Source organism: Aquarana catesbeiana, linkage group LG06, assembly GCF_042186555.1.
Source record: "Aquarana catesbeiana isolate 2022-GZ linkage group LG06, ASM4218655v1, whole genome shotgun sequence".
Lineage (NCBI taxonomy): Eukaryota > Metazoa > Chordata > Amphibia > Anura > Ranidae > Aquarana > Aquarana catesbeiana.
The window spans coordinates 19,253,526-19,281,106 of NC_133329.1; the positions used below are offsets into that span (position 1 = coordinate 19,253,526).

At 44.9% G+C, this 27,581-nt stretch overlaps 1 protein-coding gene across 3 annotated transcripts; it reads left to right on the forward strand.

Moving 5' to 3' along the window:
• Nucleotides 1-27,352, forward strand: LOC141148211 (uncharacterized). Of its 3 annotated transcripts, none has more exons than XM_073635450.1 (6): nt 1-125; nt 4,924-5,273; nt 8,619-8,739; nt 21,486-21,559; nt 25,762-26,149; nt 26,784-27,352. In XM_073635450.1, exons 1-5 carry the CDS (start codon nt 16-18, stop codon nt 26,130-26,132), a joined length of 1,026 nt encoding a protein of 341 aa, XP_073491551.1. In that variant the 5' UTR covers nt 1-15; the 3' UTR covers nt 26,133-26,149; nt 26,784-27,352. The 3 variants fall into 3 exon arrangements, with proteins under 3 accessions (XP_073491551.1, XP_073491552.1, XP_073491550.1); XM_073635451.1 differs by lacking the exon at nt 1-125 and adding an exon at nt 2,956-3,013 and having other exon boundaries at nt 26,784-27,351; XM_073635449.1 differs by lacking the exon at nt 1-125 and adding an exon at nt 3,495-3,693.
• The last annotated feature ends 229 nt before the right edge of the window (nt 27,353-27,581 follow it).

Here is a 27,581-nt window from a genome sequence, read left to right on the forward strand (position 1 = left end):
ATCACTTGCAGAGGAATGTTCTCACATATTCTTTTAAATTATTTGTCTCCTTCCGTATTATCACTACAGCAGCACACGGCTTCTCCAGCTTGGTATGAGAAAGGTCCCCATCGTCCTGTTGGAAGGTAAGGAAACGACATTTGAGGTAAAGATTCAGAATTAGTAAATATAGTTACAAAGCCATGTCCAGAAATATCTAGCAACAAAAACAAAGAAGCAGCGCTCTATGGGTGAAGCATAAATACTTGTAGACCTTTGGTCAAGTAAAAAGTTAATTTATTTATTGCACTGAAATAAACAACTGTCAATAATAAAAGCTTGCAGGGGTTGCAGAGGCAATCATAAAAAACATATAGTCAGTGTAGATACTGATGTAAACGAATATTGGTAAAAAGAACGGTACCGCTGTGACATCCGGGTGGAGAGGGATTAACATCAACCGATCAACTGTAAACATGGAAAGTGATGTAATGCTCTATGTCAATATTGATGGAAATCCGGCAGTTGAAAGGGGGAGGTTGTTTCACAACCTTTTACCTCTGGCCGCTGGAGAATGGGACCAGGAGAGCCGAAACGAGCTGGCTGGAGCCGAGCGCACAGGACGACATTGGCGTTGCGCCGGAAATGTTAACCCCTCACTAAGCCCTGTGTGTGTTTCCTGCACTAGTCTGGGAATAGGAGGATGTCCCCGGAGCGCCCCCAGACTAGTGCAGGAAACACTCACAGGGTTGAGTGAGGGGTTAACCTCACACTTCATGTTCGTTATCTCCACCCCCTTCAATGTGCTTAAATTCTGTTGTTGCCGCTCATTCCGTGACTTTGAAAAAGCGCATGTAAGCCACGGCAACCCAGAGCTTGCTGTCCACCACGACAGACAGAAATCAGGGTTGTCCCTTCATTTCCGGCGAGACGCCAACGTCATCCTGTGCGCTCGGCTCCAGCCAGCTCGTTTCGGCTCTCCTGGTCCCATTCCCCAGCGGTGGACATCACATCATACTTCCCGCAGCTTAGCGGGGTTTAAACCCGTGATCAGCTATAGAGCTGACAGCTGTCTACAAGGGTCCTCCACTATTGTGGCTTTTCATCTTGGACACCGGCTTAGTCTGACTGCTGGCCAGAGGTAAAAGGTTTTGACACAACCACCCCCTTCCAACTGCTGGATTTCCATCACTATTGACATAGAGCAGGGGTCTCCATACTTTATAAATAAGAGGCCAGTTTACTCTACTTTAAAATTTTGAGGGGCCGGACTGTGGCCGTTGGGAGTAGAACAAGTCCCAACATCAGTGGGGAAAAATAAATGCCCCATCTTTGGTGTCAGTGGGAGGAATTGTACCCTATCATTGGTGCCATTAGGAGGAATAGTGCAGGAGCTGCACTGGGTTCTAGCCCATTTTACATCTTTCAGGGTTCGTATACCCAAGTACATGGCTGACAGTTTATAGCGCTCAAGGAACTCTGTTTGTGTCTGTTTGTTTTTGCAGAAACGTCTAGTAAAGAGGAGTCTGTGTCACAATACTTCAATGCTGCATTTAAAGATACAGAATAATAAAAATGAAGCCCCGTGATCTAACATTTTATTTTAAATCAATAGGGTTTATTATATTTCAAGAATTAGACATACAATGAGATCTTTAGAAGTTAGTGGAACAGAAAGTTTCAGTGTCCAAAACTTTTACAGAAAAGGACATAAAGTAACAAGGAAAATAAACCAATGAGCAAATGCCGGGTACATCTCTTAAAAGAGCAAAGAGAAGAGAAAAGAATGTTTCATTGATAAGAGATGTCACTAAACATCAAAGGCGAAATCCCAAAGGTGCCAGTGGGGTTATCATGCCACCATTACAGATGAGCAGGCCAACCACTGTGCACAAAAAAGATTGACTTTTGCCATTTTTGACTGAAAACATGAGTTCAAATTGCATCTGGGTGTTGAGGTGTGCCAGAAAGGAAGCAAACTCCGGAGGATCTGTTTTTTTTCCATCCTAAAGCAATGCATTTCTTGGCAGCTGCCATGCAATGAACAATGAAAGGAAGGTGGGACTTTGGCCAGTGATCATAATTTAATAGAAGGAGAGCCATGGCAGGATCAGGAGCCTGAATAAATCTGGTGATTGATGAGATAAGTTGGAACACTTTATCCCAAAAGGGTAAAAGTTTGGGACATACCCACCAGATATGTAGAAGAGAGCCTGTGTCACTGCTATTTCTCCAGCAGCACAACGAGGCATTTTTTGTAAAATTTGTATGTCTGGAGAGGTGTATGGCGGTGCTTGCTCATTCGAGACCCACAGCTTGTCTTTGGGAGGTGACCATCAAGCAGAGGCTTGCTCCAGAATCACTGCATGATAATAACTCCATGATCTAACATTTATCTGAGGTTTCAAAATTAAACTTTAGTATTTGGTTGTGTTTACTCTTTTAATCCATTGTTCCCAATTATTTATTTTACATTTGACTTTATGCTTTTTTTAGCATTATTTTAACCACTTCAGCCCTGAAAGAATTGGCTGCTCAATGACCAGGCCATTTTTTGCGATTCGGCACTGCGTCGCTTTAACTGACAATTGGGCCGTCGTGCGATGTTGCACCCAAACAAAATGTACGTCCTTTTTTTCCCACAAATAGAGCTTTCTTTTGGTGGTATTTGATCATCTCTGTGGTTTTTATTTTTTGCACTATAAACAAAAAAGAGCGACATCAAAAAAAAAACCACAATGTTTTTTATTTTTTAATAAAGAAATTGTTAAAAAATTTTACTGATACCTTTGCCAAACCACTATACAAAGCCCATGGCAGTCACCATCCTGGCTATCTTGCCAGCTTGTTGCGAGTTTACTTCTGGCAGTTAAAGTGTCAAACATAAAAGTCACCCAACAGATGATCAGACTATGAACAGCAGAAAACGGGTGAATACAGGAAGCATTGTTTCACTTTCGTTGTAATAAACAATTTTCTGAAAGCAGAAGTTCCAGCTTATTTTATACTGAGGACCTCAATCGCGACACAAGCGGTAAATGAGCTTTAGGAGAGGAAAAATATGGAACAGCATGATTTTTAGAGTCACTTGCCTGGTTTTGCTTCCTTGCCTCAAACAAGAAACAAAATTGTTTCTGATGACATGCAGGCACCTTCTGTTTTTGAAGAAGCAAGTAATAGATTCTAATTCAGAAATAGGTAAAGACAACCAGAGGTAAAAGGGTATACAATGTTATATATTTTAATGTTTTGGAAACTTTTAAATATACTTCTGTGTGTTCTGTTAGAAAAATGATGGAGACCAACTAGTCTACTACAGTACATAGCTGTATGGTGACAGTTTACTTGCGTGTGAAGAGTAGAACCACAGTTTCCCATCTTGTAACTTCAGAAATGACCCTCATTTTGTTGAAGGCTGTTGGCAGCCATTTTTTTTGGCATCCTATAGTAAAGGCCAAATGAAACCTGGGTCCTGGAGAAGGGCTGCCCAGAAGTCTGAGGAACAACCTCTAAAGCTTGAACACTTCTAGAAAAAATATTCTGTGACCTGAGACTGGCATGTGTATATTGGGCCCTGGACTGGCTATGTGGCATGTTGGAAAAGCTGGTGTGGTCAGTGTCGGCCACTGTGGACTTGTTGGTGGCAACCCTTTTTTCTTTTAGACGTTCCTCAAAACTTCAAAATAAAACAGGATTAAAAACAGTTCTGTTCAGGTAAGCTACATAGTTTGCAAGAATTCTGTGCATGTATAGAAAAGCAATTCAAGTACACTTGCTAAAACTAAGTGCTAAGGAGATGGGTCTTTCTAGTATGACCTTATTATCAGTGCCAGTGTTGCTCCTGTGCATTATCAGGAGTTGTTAGTTGTGTTTGAGGTCAACTAGTACAAAGGGCTTAAGAAAACATCTGACCTTGTACTATCCACTTGAAGGCTCAGACACTGTCCAGTAAGTTGGCCTGCACAGATGTAGTAACATAAGATTATAAGATATAATAATGTTCAGATTTTAGCGTAAGCACGTGTAGCCAGGTACAGTCTACTTTCTGCACTGCAGGTGGCGCTATGACACAGCGGCACGGCAGTTGGAGAGGAAGTCAGGGGGAACATCGTCCCTCTGGTTTCTTGGGTTACTGGAGAAGCAAACCGATTGGATGCTGCAGCCCCATGTGACTCTGGCAGCCATCTTGGGTCAGGCAGGGCCTTTTTTAAAGGTCCTGGCTCGCAGGTTTGGCATGCATTTTGCGAATTGGTAGAGCAGGGACAAGTACCTTGTTTGTTAGGGACAGCACTAGCATTAGGGAACGGTTCCTAAAGAGGAGGAAAAGCATAGGGTCGCAGCTCTTTTGGACACCTTCTGGGCCATGAGATGGCCAGATTGCATTTAACCCCCTCTCATACAGCTGGAATCTGCTCATTTCACGTTTCTGGAAACCATGAGTGCCTCCAGCTGGGTAGCTTTCCCACCGAGTTTGTTGTGAATTGTTGCTACATTACTTCAATGCATGTTTTACATTGCACCCAAGTATGTGAATTATTGCCACGGCACACACTACACCCCACCGACACTAGCTGACACTTTTGACAGGGCACATAATGCTCACTTTAACAACTTTGTATTTTTTTTTAACAAAACTGGAATTTTTACTGAAAGCAGCTACAAGTGTCTCCAGAGTTACTTATATTTAAAGGTAATCTGTTACAAAACAAGATACATGTCTCAGAAGTTTTAAAGACCATTGGGGTGAGCAGGTATTGTCCATCTTCAGTCCATATACCAAATCTGATCCAGGGACTACACTTACACTGATACTACATTGATTAGGTTTCACCTAGACCTGGAATCTGGACAGTGGCAAGTTTCATATGAGAGCATTTAGGTGGGATCTTTGTTTTTGTGATGGGTTCCCTTTAATTTACTTTTTCTTGTCTTAATATGTCCCAGAATATTCTCTCAGTCAGCGGAGATGGAGGATTTGGTGAACTTGAGAGAGAAGGTCCTCAGCTACAGCCTTGAAAGTTCTGAGATGGAAAAGTTGGGTTACAATCGGATCTTGCTCCAGGTCTGTGGTCAGGCTGGTCATGGAAAATCATCATTCATCAATTCCCTCAGGTATGCCTTGCTTGGTGGCAAGTTTGAGGACAAGGCATCTGAGGCGTCAGCCACCGAAAGCCACGGGGGGCATACCAGTCAAAGAAAATCGTACCTCCTGACTGATGTCATCACCCTGGTGGACAATCGAGGGTTTGGAAAAGCAGACAACTATGAGAAGGAGGAAGTTTATACTCAGCTTGGTCAGTGTTTTTTTTTTATTACATATGTCTAGTAATTGCCCAAATTCTAGTGCCAACATTGAGCAAAGTCCATCAAACCATTACACGAGACCTTCCTAAAGGAGCTTACATTTTAAACTTCCCACTGCTGCTCCAATGTTTTGGAATGTTTTGTTTTATTGCATATTAAAGAGTGCCAGCATTATCCATAGAACTTTACAAAGGGCATAGAACTGTTCGCATCAGGCCCTGTAACTCAAAAAAGGTCAAAATCGAATTTGTCTACAACTAGGGGAGTTTAAGAGAAAGCCACTTACCACAGCAGTATATTTTTTGTATTTCAGTAGATTCTACACAAACATGGGAAGAACATACAAACTCAATATGGCGTGTCTCAAGAAGCATCTGAGCACAGGATTCGGAAATGCAAGACAAAAGTGCTAACCATTTAGTGTTAGGGTGGCATTATGGTTCAGGATTAGGGCAAAAAATGTTAGTTTAGGATTATGGTGAGCAGTGTTAGGGCTATGCAAAATGTTAGGGCTAGGTTACAGGTTAGGGTCATTATTCCATGCACTTTACAGTGGTTGTAAACCTCTGACATGAAATGTGAACAAAGCATATCCCTAGATAAAGTGTACTTTTCCCAATTAAGAGGACTAAATGTAATTGCTGTCTGCTGCCTCCTCCCAGGGGAGGGATCTCCACTTGACTGACAGCCTCAGCTCTGTTCCTGTGTGCCGTGTGAAGAGGGGTGTGTCCATTCACACAGCACACAGGAACAGAGCTCTCCTCACCAAGTTCTGCAGAGTGTAATTTCAACTCTCCACCCACTTTTTTTCTAAATTCTCTGACAAGCTTTTTAAATTCAGCACTTTGAATGGATGTAGGGAAAAGAAGACTGTACTGTAGATAAACAGGTACAACTTAGGATGGATTTGTTTCATCTCTGTGTATCACCTGAGGCCAGTCACTTCGCTGGGTATATGTAATGCCGTGTACACACGAGCAGACTTTTCAACCGGACTGGTCCGACGGACCGAGTCCGGCGGACAATTCAACCGTGTGTGGGCTTCATCGGACCTGCAGTGGACTTTTTCGGTCAAAAATCTGACGGACTTTAGATATGGAACATGCTTCAAATCTTTCCGACGGAACAGAGTCCGGTAGAAAAATCCGCTCGTCTGTATGCTAATCCGACGAACAAAAACCGACTCTAGGGCAGCTATTGGCTACTGGCTATCAACTTCCTTATTTTAGTCGGGTCGTACGTCATCACGTACGAATCCGTCGGACTTTGGTGTGATCGTGTGTAGGCAAGTCTGCTCATTCATTAGAAAGTCCATCGAAAGTCCGTCGGAAAGACCATCGGACCTTTGTTGTCGAAAAGTCTGACCATGTGTACGTGGCATTAGGGTTTACAACCACTCTACTTTCCAGATGCTAAAAATTTGCTAAGGGCTTCTGGTGCTGAAAACCGATGCACCATATCCCAAGAGTTAGGCCAAGATTTATGGCATAAGATAAGGCTAAAAGTTTACACCTGAGTTAGTCTTAGAGGAGGGTAGGGAGACAGCTGAGTTGGATTAGAGTTAGGGTCAAATTTAGGGGCTGATTGAACGGCTGAGATAAAGGATTAAGGTCAAGTGTTAGGGTTTAGGGTCTGGGTAGTTTAACCTCTTGCCGTCCACGCTGTAGTCGAAAGACAGCTACAGCGCGGGCCTAAATTGCCGGGAGGGCGTCACCATGTACGTCCTCCCATGTATGAGCTGCCTGCATGCCCTCTGTGATCAGCGAGTCCCGGCCCCTTTCCATGTAATCAGCTGTCAGCCAATGACAGCCGATCATGTGATGTAAACAGAAGACGGTAATCTGCTTTTTTTTCTCTCACGCTGACAGGATGACAAAAGAGGAAAAAAAATCCAATTACCATCTGGAGTAAACGGGACATCGGTCCCACACACACCTGACCCACTGCCGCTATGCAGTGCCCACTAGTGCAATCTATCAATGCCCACCAGTGCCACCTATCAGTGTCCAACAGTGCTACCAATCAGTGCCAATCAGTCCCTCATCATCAGTGCCACCTATCAGTGCTGGCCTATCAGTGTCACCTACTACTGCCTATCAGTGCCCATCAGTGCCACCTATTAATGCAGCCTCATCAGTGCCCACCAGTGCCGCTTCATCAGTACCCCTTAGTGCCACCTATCGGTGCCCATCAGTCTTTTTTTGTTTGTTTAGCAAAAAATAAAAACCCCAGTAGTGATTAAATACCACCAAAAGAAAGCTCTATTTGTGTGAAAAAAAAAGTCATATGGGTACAGTGCAGCATGACCGCGCAATTGTCACTCAAAGTGCGACAGTGCCGAATGTTGAAAATTAGCCTGGGCAGGAAGGTGGTTTAAGTGGCCAGTAAGCAAGTAGTTAAAAGATAGGATTGGGGTTGGTTTAATGCAAGGGCATATTTTAAGGGTTAGGTCAGTGTTTCTCAACTCCAGTCCTCAAGGGTCAAACAGGTCATGTTTTCAAGATTTCCCTCAGATGAAACAGCTGTGGTAATTACTAAGGCAGTGAAAGTGATCAAATCACCTGTGCAAAATAATGGAAGGCCTGAAAACATGACCTGTTGGGGAGCCTTGAGGACTGGAGTTGAGAAACACTGGGTTAGGTTATAGATTAAGGCCAATTGTTTGGGTTTGGGGGGTATGGTGATGGTATGGTTGAGTTGGGTTAGTTTGGTGTCAGAATAAGGGGTAGGGACAGGATAAAGATCAGGCCTATTATTCCCCACACACCTTATGTTTGTTTTCACTTTTCACTTCTAGAAGCACGTTGTCAAGAATTAAAGTGATATAAAAGGGTTTTTTTTGGGGGAGTTTTTTTTAATTTTTAATAACAAACATGTTATACTTACCTGCTCTGTGCAATGGTTTTGCGCAAAGCAGCCTCCTCTACTGGGGTCCTCATCCGGTGTTCCAGGCTCCTCCCCCCTGCTCAGTGCCCCCTTAGCAAGCGGCTTGCAATGGGGGCACTTGTGTGTGCTCGATCCTGAGCTACCCGGTCTGTGTTTCTATAAGACACACATAGCATGGCTCACCGCGCCACCCCGATCTCTCCTCACATGCTTTGATTGACAGCAGTGAGAGCCAATGTGTTTGTTGTAGAGCCATACATTAGATACAAACCTTCACTGAAATATGAGAATCAGAGCAAGAAACATTTGGAAGTGATCTGTGGCTCAGGGGTAACACGGGTTACACTTTATACAGATTAATAAATATGATCCCGTATGACCCTAGTTGAGTATTTCCTTGTCAGTCTAAAAGCATTTAGAAAGTGTGATAATTTTCCATATATTTGCAGGAAACTTGCAGCCTCTGGATGAAGACGTGGTTTGGCGAAATTCTTTCGATGAGAGAATGGAAGCAATAACTGCAGTCAAATGTAACTCCAATGATCTTCTACTGCCAGTATTCATCTACAGGTGACCTTCTATCATTATTTGTGGTTAGCTTCTTTGGGCTCCTACTCATCAGAATGTCACCAATGTCCAGAGAAGATTCCACTTGACACTTTGGGAAATAACCTGTTTCTATGTTCATGGGAGAAATTTGAGGGAAGAGAAATAAATCTAAAAGAGCCTTTGTCCGACTTCCTCCCTCAACTTCCATGAACCCTTCTCTGCATGCACAGGAATAGGGTCCATGCACTTGGTTGGGAAATATTGTCACTCAAGTAAATGTCAACACCACTATATATTTGATGCTGACACGTATGTGACCCAAATTTATCAGGACTAGTGATGGGCCCAACACCCCCCCCCGGTTCAGTTCATACCAGAAGTCCCAAACAGCGAAAAAGTTCGGACACGAGCCGCAAACTCTGTTAAAGTCTATGGGGAACATATAAAATCAAAAGTCCCCATTTTCAAGGCTTATATAAGTTGTTGGTCAAAAAAAGGGTTTGGGGGTCCAGGTACTGCCCTGGGGGACATGTATCAATGCAAAAAACTTTTTAAAAAGATAATTTCTACAGGATCAGTGATTTTAATAATGCTTAAAATGAAACAATCAAAGTTTAAAAATTCCATAAAATATCGGTATATTGTGCATGGGGGTCCCCTTAGTCTGCCTGTAAAGTGGCGCATCTGTACCATGTACAGGCATACCCCACTTTTAAGTACACAATGGGGTTTATTTACTAAAGCTGGAAAGTGCAAAATCAGGCTAACTTCTGCATAGAAATCAATGAGCTTCTAACCCCAGCTTGTTCAATTAAGCTTTGGTAATAAAACCTGGAAGCTTATTGGTTTCTATGCAGAAGTGAGCTTGATTTTGCACTTTCCAGCTTTAGTAAATAAACCCCATTGTGTACTTAAAGTGGGGTATGCCTGTATAGAACCTGCTGTAGCAAAACTGACATTTATAAAGGAAAAAAAATTGCATTTAAATTGACTATCGCAGCTTCAAGTTATTGCCGGCAATAAAAAAACAACGTGCCCCCCCCCACATGCATACCAGGCCCTTTGGGCCTGGTATGGATTTTAAGGGGAACTCCATGCCAAAAATAAAAAAAAAAATGGTGTGGGGTCCCTCTCAAAATTGATACCAGATCAGAGCATGCAGCTTGGCAGGTCAGGAAAAGGGGAAAAGAGTGAGGGCCCCCCTCCTAAAACATACCAGGCCACGTGCCCTCAACATGGAGGGGTACTTTGAGGCAGGGAGGCTCTGCTCCCCCCCACCCCAAAGCACCTTGTCCCCATGTTGATGGGAAGAAGGGCCTCTTCGCAACAACCCTGGGCAATGGTTGTGGGGGTTTGCGAGCGGGAGGGGTTTATCAGAATCCGGAAGCTCCCTTTAACAAGGGGGCTCCCAGATCCCAGACTCCCCTATGATAATGAGTATGGGGTACAATGCACCCTTACTCATTCACCAAAAAAAGTGTCAAAAATAAATAAAGACAGGAGTAGGGATGAGCTTCGTGTTCGAGTCGAACCCATGTTCGACTCGAACATCGACTGTTCGATCGTTCGCCGAATTGCGAACGTTATGGGCCGTTCGCGCTAAATTCGTGTGGCGCGTCACGGCCCATAATTCACTGCGGCATCGCAGTGCATTGCTGGCTGATGATTGGCCAAGCATGCACTATGACCCGCATGCTTGGCCAATCACAGCGCCGTCAGTAGAGAGAGCTGTAATTGGCCAAAGCCAGGGTGGCTTTGGCCAATTATGGCTCAGGGGATTTAGTACACACCCCACACTATATAAGGCCGCCTGCACGGCGGCCCTGTGTAGTGTGTGTTCCGGTGTGCTGAGAGATAGAGAGAGAGAGAGACAGTGTCATTTGATTTGAGTTAGATAGATTAGGCAGAACAGTCAGTCAGTTAGCTGCACTTACAGTGTATTGTGTATATATATGCATCCCAGGTGTTGCATATATATATATATACACTGTATTCAGTTTAGCTAGATCCGTTCCTGTTATCTTCTATCTAGACTATTTACATTTAATGCAGTGCGTCCTGCTCACAGTGTTCAGCTAGATCCGTTCCTGCTATTTACATTTAGTGCAGTGCGTCCTGCTCACAGTGTTCAGCTAGATCCGTTCCTGTTATCTTCTAGACTATTTACATTTAGTGCAGTGCGTCCTGCTCACAGTGTTCAGCTAGATCCGTTCCTGCAATTTACATTTAGTGCAGTGCGTCCTGCTCACAGTGTTCAGCTAGATCCGTTCCTGCTATTTACATTTAGTGCAGTGCGTCCTGCTCACAGTGTTCAGCTAGATCCGTTCCTGCTATTTACATTTAGTGCAGTGCGTCCTGCTCACAGTGTTCAGCTAGCTCCGTTCCTGCTATTTACATTTAGTGCAGTGCGTCCTGCTCACAGTGTTCAGCTAGATCCGTTCCTGCTATTTACATTTAGTGCAGTGCGTCCTGCTCACAGTGTTCAGCTAGATCCGTTCCTGCTATTTACATTTAGTGCAGTGCGTCCTGCTCACAGTGTTCAGCTAGATCCGTTCCTGCTATTTACATTTAGTGCAGTGCGTCCTGCTCACAGTGTTCAGCTAGATCCGTTCCTGCTATTTACATTTAGTGCAGTGCGTCCTGCTCACAGTGTTCAGCTAGAGCCGTTACTGCTATTTACATTTAGTGCAGTGCGTCCTGCTCACAGTGTTCAGCTAGATCCGTTCCTGTTATCTTCTAGACTATTTACATTTAGTGCAGTGCGTCCTGCTCACAGTGTTCAGCTAGATCCGTTCCTGCTATTTACATTTAGTGCAGTGCGTCCTGCTCACAGTGTTCAGCTAGATCCGTTCCTGTTATCTTCTAGACTATTTACATTTAGTGCAGTGCGTCCTGCTCACAGTGTTCAGCTAGATCCGTTCCTGTTATCTTCTAGACTATTTACATTTAGTGCAGTGCGTCCTGCTCACAGTGTTCAGCTAGATCCGTTCCTGCTATTTACATTTAGTGCAGTGCGTCCTGCTCACAGTGTTCAGCTAGATCCGTTCCTGCTATTTACATTTAGTGCAGTGCGTCCTGCTCACAGTGTTCAGCTAGATCCGTTCCTGCTATTTACATTTAGTGCAGTGCGTCCTGCTCACAGTGTTCAGCTAGAGCCGTTACTGCTATTTACATTTAGTGCAGTGCGTCCTGCTCACAGTGTTCAGCTAGATCCGTTCCTGTTATCTTCTAGACTATTTACATTTAGTGCAGTGCGTCCTGCTCACAGTGTTCAGCTAGATCCGTTCCTGCTATTTACATTTAGTGCAGTGCGTCCTGCTCACAGTGTTCAGCTAGATCCGTTCCTGTTATCTTCTAGACTATTTACATTTAGTGCAGTGCGTCCTGCTCACAGTGTTCAGCTAGATCCGTTCCTGTTATCTTCTAGACTATTTACATTTAGTGCAGTGCGTCCTGCTCACAGTGTTCAGCTAGATCCGTTCCTGCTATTTACATTTAGTGCAGTGCGTCCTGCTCACAGTGTTCAGCTAGATCCGTTCCTGCTATTTACATTTAGTGCAGTGCGTCCTGCTCACAGTGTTCAGCTAGATCCGTTCCTGCTATTTACATTTAGTGCAGTGCGTCCTGCTCACAGTGTTCAGCTAGAGCCGTTCCTGCTATTTACATTTAGTGCAGTGCGTCCTGCTCACAGTGTTCAGCTAGATCCGTTCCTGTTATCTTCTAGACTATTTACATTTAGTGCAGTGCGTCCTGCTCACAGTGTTCAGCTAGATCCGTTCCTGCTATTTACATTTAGTGCAGTGCGTCCTGCTCACAGTGTTCAGCTAGATCCGTTCCTGTTATCTTCTAGACTATTTACATTTAGTGCAGTGCGTCCTGCTCACAGTGTTCAGCTAGATCCGTTCCTGCTATTTACATTTAGTGCAGTGCGTCCTGCTCACAGTGTTCAGCTAGATCCATTCCTGTTATCTTCTAGACTATTTTACATTTAGTGCAGTGCGTCCTGCTCACAGTGTTCAGCTAGATCCGTTCCTGTTATCTTCTAGACTATTTACATTTAGTGCAGTGCGTCCTGCTCACAGTGTTCAGCTAGATCCGTTCCTGTTAAATTCCTACTGACAGGCAGGCTTGTCTGGTTACAGTATATAAAGCTACCTGAAGAAAATTACAGGTGTTCTATTTGATCCTATTAGTACCACGGTCAGGCAGCTAGACTATTTACATTTAGTACAGTGCGTCCTGCTCACAGTGTTCAGCTAGATCCGTTCCTGTTATCTTCCTACTGACAGGCAGGCTTGTCTGGTTACAGTATATAAAGCTACCTGAAGAAAATTACAGGTGTTCTATTTGATCCTATTAGTACCACGGTCAGGCAGCTAGACTATTTACATTTAGTACAGTGCGTCCTGCTCACAGTGTACAGCTAGATCCGTTCCTGTTATCTTCCTACTGACAGGCAGGCTTGTCTGGTTACAGTATATAAAGCTACCTGAAGAAAATTACAGGTGTTCTATTTGATCCTATTAGTACCACGGTCAGGCAGCTAGACTATTTACATTTAGTACAGTGCGTCCTGCTCACAGTGTTCAGCTAGATCCGTTCCTGTTATCTTCCTACTGACAGGCAGGCTTGTCTGGTTACAGTATATAAAGCTACCTGAAGAAAATTACAGGTGTTCTATTTGATCCTATTAGTACCACGGTCAGGCAGCTAGACTATTTACATTTAGTACAGTGCGTCCTGCTCACAGTGTTCAGCTAGATCCGTTCCTGTTATCTTCCTACTGACAGGCAGGCTTGTCTGGTTACAGTATATAAAGCTACTTGAAGAAAATTACAGGTGTTCTATCCCAGCTTAGTGCAGCTACAGGCCATTAGTATGTCTGGAAGGCCAAGAAGGAGAGGCAGACAGTCACAAGCCAATAAGAGAGGGCAAGCAGGCTCTGTGTCTAGTGCTGGTCGTGGAGACGGTGCATCCTCATCAGCACGTGGCCATGGGACACGCTTGGCCTTTTTTTCGGCAGCTGGCCGTGTTGAGCCGCAACATGCGGAAGACTTGGTCGAGTGGATGACCAAGCCGTCCTCATCCTCCTCATCCTCTCTCACCCATGCCCAGGGTGCTTTGTCTGGCAAAGCAGCGGCCTCTTCCCTCAGCTCAATGTCATCAGTGACTCCTTCCCTAGCTCCACCATGTCCTCATGAGGATTCCCTCGAACTGTTTGACCACAGTGTTGGGTACATGCTCCAGGAGGATGCCCAGCGTTTGGAAGGCTCTGATGACGATACTGAGCTCGATGAAGGCAGTAACATGAGCGCGGACAGAGGGGGTGCCCAAGAAGGACAGCAATCTGGCAGTCATGCTCCCCCTGCTGCAGCATACTGCCAGGTTTGCTCCAGTGATGAGGAGGGAGGGGATGATGAGGTCACTGACTCAACGTGGGTGCCTGATAGGAGAGAGGAGGAGGAGGAGGAGGAGGCGGCAGCACATCACCAACGAGGCAGGATGCCCTCCAGGGGCCAGCCTAAGGGCAGCACATTGACTGCATCACACCCCAAAGCTCCACATGTGCAGGGCGCTGCAGTCTCTGCGCGTTATTCAAAAAGTTCTTTGGTGTGGGCCTTTTTTGAGACGAGTGCATCAGATCGCACCGCTGCTATTTGCAACATATGTCTCAAGCGTATCTCGCGTGGCCAAAACATCTCCCGCTTGGGTACCACATGCTTGACCAGACATATGTTGACCTGCCATGCAGTTCGTTGGCAAGCGTATCTAAAAGACCCACACCAAAGAACAAAGAGGATCTCTCCTTGCTCCTCATCAGCTGAGATTTCCAACCCCACTAGACCTTCAGTCCTCTCTGAGACCTGCAGTGAGAGGAATGAAGGTGTAGAATTAGGTGTGTCACAGCCAAGTACTTGTGGGCAATCTGCTTTTGGTACACCGACGTCAGATTGTACCAGGCAAATTTCCCTGCCCCAGCTGCTGCACCGCCGAAAGAAGTTTGCTCCCAGCCATCCACATGCCCAGCGGTTGAATGCTAGCTTGGCAAAATTGCTAGCACTTCAACTGCTGCCTTTTCAGTTGGTAGACTCTGCCCCCTTCCGTGAGTTTGTGGAATGTGCGGTTCCTCAGTGGCAGGTACCCAAACGCCACTTTTTCTCACGGAAGGCGATTCCGGCTCTCTACCGGCATGTGGAAGGCAATGTCCATGCCTCGCTGGACAGGGCGGTCAGCGGTAAGGTGCATATTACCGCTGACTCATGGTCCAGCAGGCATGGACAGGGACGTTACCTAAGTTTCACGGCGCATTGGGTGACTCTGCTGGCAGCTGGGAAGGATGCAGGACAAGGTGCAGTAGTGTTGGAGGTTGTTCCGCCACCACGCCTCCAAAATGCTGATTGTGACACATCTCTCTCCTCCACCCCCTCCTCTTCTTCTTCCTCCATGGCCTCTTCCTCGGAACCAGCGGTGCTCCGTAGGCGTTCAAGGGGCTACGCAAGTACGCAGGCCAAAAGATGCCATGCGGTGCTTGAGCTGGTGTGCTTGGGGGACAGGAGCCACACTGGGGCAGAGGTTCTGTCAGCTCTGCAGGGGCAGGTTCAGAGGTGATTGACGCCACGCCAACTTAAGGCAGGAATGGTGGTTTGCGACAATGGCACCAACCTCCTCTCTGCCCTCCGACAGGGACAAATGACCCATGTGCCCTGTTTGGCTCACGTCCTTAACTTGGTGGTGCAGCGGTTCTTGGGCAGGTACCCGGGCTTACAGGATGTCCTGAGGCAGGCCAGGAAAGTCTGTGTGCATTTCCGCCGGTCATATAATGCCAGTGCTCGGCTGACGGACCTCCAAAAGGAGTTTAACCTGCCCAAGAACCGCCTAATCTGTGACATGCCCACCAGGTGGAACTCAACGTTGGCCATGCTGCAGCGGCTGCACACGCAGCAGGGGGCCATCAATGAGTACCTGTGCGACTATGGCACCAGGACAGGGTCAGGGGAGCTTGGTTTTTTTTCCCCACGCCAGTGGGCCATGATCAGGGATGCATGCACTGTCCTGTCACCATTCGAGGAGGCCACGAGGATGGTGAGCAGTGACAGTGCATGCATCAGTGACACTGTCCCCCTTGTCCACCTGTTGGAGCACACGCTGCATGGAATAATGGACAGGGCACTTGAGGCAGAACAGAGGCAGGAAGAGGAGGACTTCCTTAGCTCTCAAGGCCCCCTTTATCCAGACAGTGTTCCTGCGTGCCCGCCGATCACACAGGAAGAGGACGAGGAGGAAGAGGAGGAGGAGGAAGATTGTGTCAGTATGGAGGTGGAGCCTGGCACTCAGCATCAGCAGCAGTCTTTAAGGGATCAGTCCCAAGAAACACATGGACTTGTACGTGGCTGGGAGGAGGTGGCTGCGGACCATGTCGTTCTTAGTGACCCAGAGGACTCCGGACCGAATTCCTCAGCAAACCTACGCTGCATGGCCTCCCTGATCCTGCAAAGCCTGCGTAAGGATCCTCGTATTCGTGGTATCAAGGAGAAGGACCAATACTGGCTGGCAACCCTCCTTGATCCACGTTACAAGGGTAAGGTTGCGGACCTTATCTTGCCATCGCAGAGGGAGCAGAGGATGAAACATCTTCGGGAGGCCTTGCAGAAAGGTCTGTGCAACGCGTTCCCAGAGACTGGGAGGTTACAAACTCCTGTTTCTGGACAACGTGTTGCTGAGGCTTCGGTCAGTCAAAGAAGGAGCGGTGGAGAAGGTGGCCGTCTGACCGATGCGTTCAGACAATTTTTTGGTCCGCAGCCCCAAGGTATGATCGGTTCCAGCAACCATCGCCAGCGTCTGTTTTACATGGTGCAGGAATACCTAGGGGCAAGATCAGACTTGGACACCTTTCCCACCGAAAATCCTCTGGGTTACTGGGTCTTGAGGATGGATCACTGGCCAGAGCTTGCACAGTATGCAATTGAGCTACTGGCCTGTCCTGCATCCAGCGTTCTTTCGGAACACACATTCAGTGCTGCTGGAGGCGTGGTAACCGATCACAGGGTGCGTCTGTCCACCGACTCGGTCGATCGGCTGACCTTCATAAAAATGAATGAGTCTTGGATCACCACCAGCTACCAAGCACCTGATGCTGATGTAACCGAATAATTTTTTTTGAAATCTCAGATCCCTTCAAAGACTGCCTATGCTGATGCTGAGTGACTATCCCTGAGTAATTATCCTCTTCCTCCTCAATCATCACGCTGATAGCTTGTAAGAACATTTTTGGTTCTGGGCGCCACCACCAGTGCCTAAGGCACAATTTTTCAGCCCCTGTTTAACAGGGGCGTGTAATTACAATTTTTGAAGCAATAATTTGCAGCAGGGCTCGTTCCTGCATTCCAACTAGAGTGTCTGTGAGGGGTTGCAGTGTTGTGGCACCAGCACCAGTGCCTAGGGCCCAATTTTTCTGCCCCTGTCTAACAGGGGCGTGTAATTACAATTTTTGATGCAATACTTTGCAGCAGGGCTCGTTCCTGCGTTCCAACTAGAGTGTCTGTGAGGGGTTGCAGTGTTGTGGCACCAGCACCAGTGCCTAAGGCCCAATTTTTCTGCCCCTGTCTAACAGGGGCGTGTAATTACAATTTTTGATGCAATACTTTGCAGCAGGGCTCGTTCCTGCGTTCCAACTAGAGTGTCTGTGAGGGGTTGCAGTGTTGTGGCACCAGCACCAGTGCCTAAGGCCCAATTTTTCTGCCCCTGTCTAACAGGGGCGTGTAATTACAATTTTTGATGCAATACTTTGCAGCAGGGCTCGTTCCTGCGTTCCAACTAGAGTGTCTGTGAGGGGTTGCAGTGTTGTGGCACCAGCACCAGTGCCTAAGGCCCAATTTTTCTGCCCCTGTCTAACAGGGGCGTGTAATTACAATTTTTGATGCAATACTTTGCAGCAGGGCTCGTTCCTGCGTTCCAACTAGAGTGTCTGTGAGGGGTTGCAGTGTTGTGGCACCAGCACCAGTGCCTAAGGCCCAATTTTTCTGCCCCTGTCTAACAGGGGCGTGTAATTACAATTTTTGAAGCAATAATTTGCAGCAGGGCTCGTTCCTGCGTTCCAACTAGAGTGTCTGTGAGGGGTTGCAGTGTTGTGGCACCAGCACCAGTGCCTAAGGCCTAATTTTTCAGCTCCTGTTCAACAGGGGCATGTAATTACAATTCTTGATCTAATATTTCACAGCAGGGCCCTGTGAGGGCTTACAGTGTTGTGGCCACAGCAACACCTAAGGCCCAAATTTCTGCTGAGTATATAGGGCAGGACCCTACTTTCAAACATCTAACTTACAAACGACTCCTACTTGCAAACGGAAGGAGACAACAGGAAGTGAGATGAAATCTACCCCTAGGAAGGGAAATTCTCTCCTGTAAGAGTTAATATGGGAAAACAATTTCTCCTTTCCACTGATGCTTTCCAATCCTTGTTCCACAAAAAAACCCAAATTTTCAAAAAACATTTTTCATTGGGACAAAAAAGTGAGGTGAAATCTTCTGAAGAGGAGGAAAGACAGCAAAACAAATGTCACAGGGGTGATAACCCTTCCCTATGTTTTCCAAAAAGCTTAGAAAAGATTTTTTGGCTGGAGCTAAACACGTTAAAAATGTTCAAAATTACAAACAGATTCTACTTAACAACAAACCTACAGTCCCTGTCTTGTTTGCACCGCCTGTATACTGCTGTTCAGAGTATATAGGGCCTGGTGGCCCCACACCTTTCCTTATTTTAATTTGGGTGCGGGGTTCCCCTTAATATCCATACAAGACCCAAAGGGCCTGGTAATGGACTGGGGGGGTACCCATGCCGTTTGTCTCACTGATTTTCATCCATATTGCCATGACCCGACATGACATTAAACCCGCAAGCAGTTTTAAATGAGATTTTTTCCTTTAAAAATGACATTTGGTGCAGGGACTGTTCTAAACATGGGAAACACGCGTCACTTTACAGGCATACTATAGACACCCCCCAGGTACGATATTTAAAGGAATATTTCACTTTTTTTTTTTACTTTAAGCATCATTAAAATCACTGCTCCCGAAAAAACGGCCGTTTTTAAAAGTTTTTTTTGCATTGATACATGTCCCCTGGGGTAGGACCCGGGTCCCCAAACCCTTTTTAGGACAATACCATGCAAATTAGCCTTTAAAATGAGCACTTTTGATTTCGAACGTTCGAGTCCCATAGACGTCAATGGGGTTCTAACGTTCGTGCGAACTTTCGGTCCGTTCGCGGGTTCTGGTGCGAACCGAACCGGGGGGTGTTCGGCTCATCCCTAGACAGGAGGCAGCTTCAGCTCTTCTGAGAAGGCTGTCCACAAGGTTTAGGAGTGTGTCTATGGGAATGTTTGACCATTCTTCCAGAAGCGCATTTGTGAGGTCAGACACTGATGTTGGATGAGAAGGCCTGGCTTGCAGTCTCCACTCAAATTCATCCCAAACATGTTCTATCGGGTTGAGGTGCAGGCCAGTCAAGTTTCTCCACCCCAAACTCGCTCATGCATGTCTTTATGGACCTTGCTTTGTGCACTGGTGCGCAGTCATGTTGGAACAGGAAGGAAGGGGCCATCCCCAAACTATTCCCACAAAGTTGGGAGCATGAAATTGTCCAAAATGTCTTGGTATGCTGAAGACTTAAGAGTCCCCTCCACTGGAACTAAGGGGCCAAGTCCAACCCCTGAAAAACAACCCCACACCATAATCCCCCCTCCACCAAATGATCTGGACCAGAGCACAAAGCCCATAAAGACATGGATGAGTGAGTTTGGGTGGAGGAACTTGACTGTCCTGCCTGTCCTGATCGCAACATGATAGAAAACCTTTGGGATGAATTAGAGCGGAGACTGTGAGCCAGGCCTTCTTGTCTAACATCAGTGCCTGACCTCACAAATGCTCTTCTGGAAGAATGGTCAAACATTCCCATAGACACATTCCTAAACCTTGTGGACAGCCTTCTCAGAAGAGTTGAAGCTGTTATAGCTGCAAAGGGTGGGCCGACTCAATATTGAACAATACGGACAAAGACTGGGATGTCATTAAAGGTCATGTGTGTGTAAAGGCAGTAATATCGTAATAATAATATAGTGTATATGTATACGCTCAGTGGGAACGGTTTAAACTGGCGGCAAATAACAGCTCCCAGATGTTTACTTCTTCTTGTAAACAAACTGGATAGAAACTCCCTTCATCTATACCAGACTCTTATCCTAGAAAAAAAAACAGTATGAGGTGCCCTTTAAAAGCACATTCGAGACTTTTGTCATTGAGGAGGGTCTGGTATGGATACCAAGGGGAAAAAAAGTAAAAAAAAAAAAAAACAGAAATGTTCATGAAATTATTGACCAAATATGCTAATGTCCATATTTTGTTAATGATTTCACTCAGGAGACTCCATACCTTTGTATCAGTTTTCATTCGCCAGATCTGTCATTTACAGGGGAGTGGTTGTCAGGATCAGACATGTTGGCAGGCGTTGTTTATTGTGATTGACATGGACCTGCATTGCTGGACTACATGATTGACAATGGATGTCCATCATGGGACAGGACAGGAGGCCCTCATGCTCATCATAAACAAAGTACTCTGCCAGGGGGTTCTCCTGGCAAGGTACCCTCCATGTTGAGGCCATTCATCCTTGTATGGTTCAGGAGGACATGATTGTTCCCCTTTCCTGGCCTGCTAGGCTGCATGCCCAGATAAGGATCTGGTATGGATTTGTGTGTGTGTGTGTGTGTGGGGGGGGCTTTTTTTCTGTATTTTTGCATGGTCCCCTCTTAGAATTTATACCAGACCCAAAATGTATTTTATTTTTTTTTTTGGTGCCTGCATCTGCAGCTTCCTTAACCACTTCACGCTCAAGCTATAGCAAAATGATGGCCGGGTGGTGGTTTTCCCATCCTAAATGGATGTCATATTTCAGGATTAGGGATGGGAGAATGGTTCGGCCCGAGCATAAGCTCGGACCGAACTTTAGTTGTTTGGATTTTCTGCTATATATATATCATAGTTTGTAACTTTCCTACAGACTAAATAACATACACTGATTTGGGTTATTTTCACCAAAGAAATGTTGCAGAATAAATTTCGGCCCAAATCTATGAAGAACAATTATTCCTTTCCAAAATGTTATAACATAAACAAAGGAAAATGTGGGCATTTTTCAAAATTGTTGGTCTTTTTCTTGTTTATTTATGAAAAAAAAACCCAGTGGTGATTAAAAACCACCAAAATAAAGCTCTATTTGTGTGAAAAAAATGATAAAAATGTCATATGTGTGCAGTGTAGTACGACCGCACAATTTTCATTTAAAGTGTGACAGTGCTGAAAGCTGGAAATTGGTCTGGGCAGGAAGGGGGTGAAAGTGCCCGGTATTGAAGTGGTTAAAAAACATTGACAGTGGCAGAAGGAAGCTGCCATAGATAGTAGGGGGAGAAGAACCCTCTACTATATATTAATGTTTAGCTCCTGCCAGCTGAAAAATCTGACATTCTCTGGATCATTGAAGCGTAAGACTAAGGCACCCCCCACCCCCATATAGTTACTGCCATTATAAGAGCCCACATCATTCCGAGTCATTCTGAATCTGATCAATGTAAATGTTTTTATATTAATCCTCATATACCCTTGCCCCTTCTCTGTTCATAATGATACAAAGAAACCTGCCCCTATAGGTGAATATGCTACAGATAAAGCAGCTCATTGTTTATCGGAATTCTTTTTCTGTTTTATATTTTCAGTGCACAATGTGGGATGAGTAATGAATCGAAAGAAGAAATTAAAGAATTTCTTAAAAATGCTCAAAAGCTTACAGGTAATGCTATTCTACTTATTCTGGCTTGACAGCTCTAGACAAGTAACTTTGTCTGAGACTGAGATGTCATCAGTCTACTGCAGGCAGGAGGAAGCAATACCTTAGTCTCTCCACTTCCCCCAATCATCAGACTGCAACATTGTAACTTTGTAGCAAGTCACAAGGTGAGAGAGGTTCAATGACAAATACACATAAGGCAGAATTGGCTGGGGTCCAATATTTTTTGGGGGGCGGGAAACAAACCTGCCCCCCTCCCCCTGCGGGAGATGGACATTGGCGATCAGTGCATTCCCTCATGGGAGATGAACGGCAGCGATCAGTGCCCCCCTGCAGGAGACGGACAGCGGCGATCAGTGCACCCCCCCCCCTGCGGGAGACGGACAGCAGTGATTAGTGCACCCCTCCACAGAAAACGGACAGCGGTAATCAGTGCACCCCCCATGGGAGACGAACGGCAGCGATCAGTGCCCCCCCAAGGGAGACAGATGGCGGCGATCAGTGCACCCCCAAGGGAGACAGACGGCAGCAATCAGTGCCCCCCACAGGAGACAGACAGCGATCAGTGCCCCCCGCAGGAGACGGACAGCGGCGATTAGTGCACCAATTTGTGGGAGACAGACAGCAGCAATCAGTACACCCCCCACCGCCGCGGGAGACAGACGGTGGCGATCATTGGCTTTACCTTAGGAGTTCGATGCTGCTCCTCGCTACAGCTTGCCAAGGGAAGAGTCAGGGCCATTGCTTCTCCTCCCAGCCGAACAGGAAGTGGGTCCCTGGCCAATCGGGTCTCAGGATCCGCTTCCTGATTGGCCAGGAGGAGAAGGAGGAAGACAATTGAGAATATTAATTTGCTAATGTCACGCAACTAGGTTGGCTCAGGGCGCAGTGCTCTTCGACCCGAGCAAACCCTTTTTTAAAGCCAATTAGAGCCTCAGGCACTAATCATGTGCTTAAAAAAAAAAACACCATTGAAATCAATGCGTCCGGTGCCCTGCATGTAGATTAGAGGCCAGGGGCACGGATTAGGGGGGCGGCGCCCCTAATGGACGGTCCCACCACTGACAAGGGGGGTTGATTTACTAAAGCTGGAGAGTGCAAAATCTGGTGCAGCTCTGCTGCTTGTTCAATTAAGCTTTGACAGTAAAACCTAAAAGCTGATTGGTTTCTATGCAGAGCTGCACTAGATTTTGCACTCTCCAGTTTTAGTAAATCTTCCCCAATGACTCCTGTATTTAGCCTGTGCGCACAATTGCAAGCTTTCCCAATATGCACAGAAACACGCTGCCATTTAGCAGATGCACAGAGGTACCTTTAATTTTTACTGGTACCCCCATGTATCTGCTAATGTGTGCATTTTTGCAAACACATTGGGGTTGATTTACTAAAACTGGAGCACACAGAATCTGGTGCACCTCTCCATAGTAACCAATCAGCTTCTAAATTCAGCTTGTTCAATTAGACGTTGACATGAAAACCTGGAAGCTGATTGGTTACTATGCAGAGGTGCAGCATATTCTGAGTGCACTTGTTTTAGTTGGGGTACTTTCACGCTGCTCTGTAGCAAAATCATAGTAAAAATGCATATATGTGTTTTTACCACCATTTTGCTGTGTTTCAGATGCATTTCCCCTGCGTTTCTGGTGTGTTTTTGGGCGGCCTGCATCTGTGAAAAAGGGACATGCGACTCAAAAATGCACCAAAAGAAACGCAAATTGCGGGTGCATTTTTACCACAATTTTACCACAATTTCTATCCATTGCAATGGGAAGCTGCGTTTTTGTTGCAGTTTCCAAAACCACACCAAAGATGCAGCATGCAGGACTTTTCAGAACACAGTGGTGTGAAAAGTCCCCATAGGATTTAAAGGGAAACACTTTTCCTGCATTTTTCTTGCAAGGTAAAAAGGCAGGAAAAATGTATCAGTGTGAAAGGGCCCTAAGGCTAGGTTTACACCTGTGCGGGTGGTGCCGCTGTGGGACCCCGCAGCTGCAACCACCCGCGCAGCAAAACGTTGGACCTGTGGGCGGGTGCCATTAATCCTAATGACACGCCGCCTGCACTGGAAAGCGCACCCACACTGGGAACCATGCTGTACTTCCGGTTCCCATGAGGGCTGCAATTTCCAAAGTAGTGCAGGGACTTTTTTCCTGTGTGTCGCAGGGCACAGCAGCCCATTCAAATGATTGGTAACGTCAAGCCCGGGAACCACCGTGAATCGCCAGAAAGGGAGGGGCACTTCTCCCACCACCTTTAAAAGTGATCCCGAGGCGGATCCACTGCAGGGGCCACTTTTATTTGAAAGCTGGCCACCTACGAGAAAAACTGATACCGGGGTTATAGCATCTAGCTGCAGCCATATGTTTAAATAAGATGAAGTAGCGCTAATTAATAAAGCACACAAGAAAAAAAAAAATAGTGACAAAGGATTCCTCAAATGCTCCTTGCAAAGAGAAAATAGTAGAAAAGTGTTTAAAATCCAATACAGTGCATCACAATCTAGTGATATATAACTGAACAGTAATGAAATAAAGTCTAATAAAATGTATCACATAAAGCTGAACAACAGACACATTGTTTCATAAGAATAAACAGCATCCAAAAACATCTGGTGGCACAGAGAGATGATAAGTCCCAAAATAAGAGTGTAGATAAAAGTAATCTAAAGCAGAAAAAATAAAGATGAAGGGGAAAGGGACGGATGAAGGAGTCCAAATTAAAGATGTAAGATGGTATACATGTCTTTCTGCAATCCTCCCCCAGTGGTGTTAGCCCCTCAGCCTGTAGATAAAAGTGATCTTAGGTAGACAAATAAGGATGAGGGGGAAAGGAATGGATGAAGGTGTCCAAATTACAAAAGTAGGATGGTATAAATGTCTTTCTGCAATCCTACCCCAGTGGTGCTAGCCTCTCAGCTTATAGATAGACCCCAACGGGTCTAATGGAGCATCGATAAACGACCAGCCAGTTGTTGAAGCTTCCTCACAGGGTCAGAGGGGTCACTGCAGCTTTTCTCCGATCTCCACGATCTTTTCCTAGAGGACAGTGTCTCCCAATCCGCAAGAATGAAAGCAAAAAAGAAGGCTCTCCATAGTGTAGTAGGTTTAAAAAGTCAAAAACTTTGTATTTATTAAAAAAACCTAAAACTCCTTTACAATAAAAGTGACAACTAAAAGCCAGGCAGCAAAAAACATGTCAAACACTGTTAAGATTTCTGGGCACGGCCGTAACCGGAAGTGACGTCACCAAGCTCCTCCCGACGCGTTGCGTCACAGCACACGTGACTTTATCAAGGCTTTTAGTTGCCACTTTTATTTATTTACTTTTATCTACACTCTTATTTTGGGACTTATCATCTCTCTGTGTCACCAGATTTTACTGTTCAGTTAAATATCACTAGATTGTGATGCACTGTATTGGATTTTGAACACTTTTCTACTATTTTCTCTTTGCAAGGAGCATTTGAGGAATCCTTTGTCACTCATTTTTTTTGTGTGCTTTATTAATTAGCGCTACTTCATCTTATTTAAACATATTGGTGTTGGTCACGCTACAGAAGTTTAACTGCTTTTTTCTTCATTAAGCACTTTTTATATATGCACCTCATTATTAGCACTTTATTCGTTATTATTACACTTGTATTTTGGTAGCGCATTAGTACTTTGTTATATTAGCTGCAGCTATAACCCTGGTATTTAACGTCAAAGTAATGATGTAAATTCCCAGTTAGGTGGTCGGCAAGTGGTAAACTTCTATTTCATTCTATGCAGAGCAGCCCATTATGATGCTGTATAAAATGTTGGGGAAAAATGCAACAAGTCCTATATATATATATATATATATATATATATATATATATATATATATATATATATATATATATATATATATATATATATATATATATATATATATATATATATATATATATATATATATATATATATATATATATATATATGTATTTTTTTTTTTTTTTTTTTGCAGAACGTTGGTGTGAACTGAAGCAATATAAATTGCCTTGTCTATGTGTTGGGACTGTATTGGGAAACATTGCCCAATGCAGCCAGATAGGACTGGTGTGAATGACCTCTGAAAGATAAGGCAATCACTTAGTCGGGTTACCAAATGACTAGAGTCCAATTGGCCTTTGTGGTCATTTATTCTTTCAATAATGATGCAAATGTTGTGTTTCTCCTCTCCAGGATTTCTGCCAATCATCATCCTCACCAAAAGATATCTTGGAGATTTTAGGACTTTGGAACAGCAGTTTAGGGACCTCGGTATGGAGCGAATATTCCCAGTGGAGAACTACACTACTAAGGACCACATCAAAACCCCGGAGAAGGAGAAGACCTTCCTGTCCATCCTGAGTGAGGCACTGGATCTGGTGAACTTCCGGGGCAACACGGCATCTTCCTTTGGCACCCCGGAGGAGGAGCACGTGAAAAGGGTGCAGATGGTGCTCAAGATCGCACAAAGGAACGAGACAGAGAGAGACAAGAAAAAATTACGAAATAAATGGGATAAGGAACACGAGGAAAAAAATAAAACAAAATTTTGCAGATTCATGTAACCATGTCAGACCAAAGGGTGAGGGACTGTGATTGTCTTATGAATTACTGAACTTAAATGTCCCCCCCACAGTCACACTTTATTCTTATACATTTATATAGCTCTGACATATAGCCCAGTGCTGTACAGAGAACACTGAGCCAGTCACATCAGTCTCTTTACTAGAGGAGCTTACACTCTAATGTCCCCCCTCCAGTCACACACCATTATTATTACTATTAATATTATTATTATTATTATTATTATACATTTATATAGCTTGGACATATACTGAAGTGCTGTACAGAGATCACTGAGCCAATCACGTCAGTCTCTGTACCAGAGGAGCTTACACTTTAATGCCCCCCCCCACAGTTACACACTATAGTCTACATTTACTGTATATAGCTCTGACTTATACCGCAGTGCTGTACAGAGAGCACAGAGCCAGTCACATCAGTCTCTGTACCAGAGGAGCTTACACTCTAATGTCCCCCCCACAGTCACACACTATTATTATACATTTATATAGCTCTGACATATACCGCAGTGCTGTGCAGAGAACACTGAGCCAGTCATGTCAGTCTCTGTACCAGAGGAGCTTACACTCTAATGTCCCTCAACAGTTCCACGTTTTAATATTATTATTAATATTATTTGTTTTTTTTTTCAGCTATTGAAGATTTCAAGAAAAGTAAAGCGGAAAAATCTACAAATTTACAAATCTGTCAATAAAAAAAAAAAAATTCTACATAATACAGACCTGGAGGGATGGACACAATGGTCTGTACATAAGACAATACTTCTGATGTTGTTGTGTCATTCCGTATATCTGACATGCAATGTTCTCTAGATCAGTTCAGTATGGCTATGAGTGTAAAATAAAGTTTCTACGAAGCAATATTTGTAACCAATCTGACCATATTTTATATAAAAACTGCAGTATAATCCAAGAAGAACAAGTCCTGCTCTGCCAAGACACACCCCTTAGCAGTGCCGGGACAGGGGGAATCAAGTGCCCAGGGCAAAGATGCCAAACTGCGGCCCACCTTCCTTTAGGGTTAGGTTCAGGGCACCCCATCCCTGCAATAAACCATTGCGCCCCCAGGGCAGACACCCCTCCTGCCCACCCCTTGTCCAGGCCTTGCCCAGAACTATATTTATGAAATGTTTGCATAGCTATATGTTCAGCAAAACTGAAGTAATTCATTCTAATATTTGCTCATTATTTTGGGGATTTTTCAAATTATTATTATTATTATTATTATACAATATTTATATAGCGCCAACAGTTTACGTAGCGCTTTACAACTTGAGGGTAGACAGTACAAATACAATACAATTTGATACAGTAGGAATCAGAGGGCCCTGCTCACTTAGAGCTTACAATCTAAGAGGGAAGGTTAAGAGATACAAGAGGTAATAGCTGTGGGTGATGTGCTGATTGAGAAGATAAATGTACAGTTGTTAG

Excerpts from the sequence above, each read along its gene's own strand:
- LOC141148211 (XM_073635449.1), top strand. The coding sequence starts at position 3,572 with ATGTTGGAAAAGCTGGTGTGGTCAGTGTCGGCCACTGTGGACTTGTTG. Across the intron at positions 3,694-4,923 it reads TTAAAAACAGTTCTGTTCAG|AATATTCTCTCAGTCAGCGG; the intron begins GTAAGCTACATA and ends AATATGTCCCAG. Across the intron at positions 21,560-25,761 it reads AAATGCTCAAAAGCTTACAG|GATTTCTGCCAATCATCATC; the intron begins GTAATGCTATTC and ends TCTCCTCTCCAG.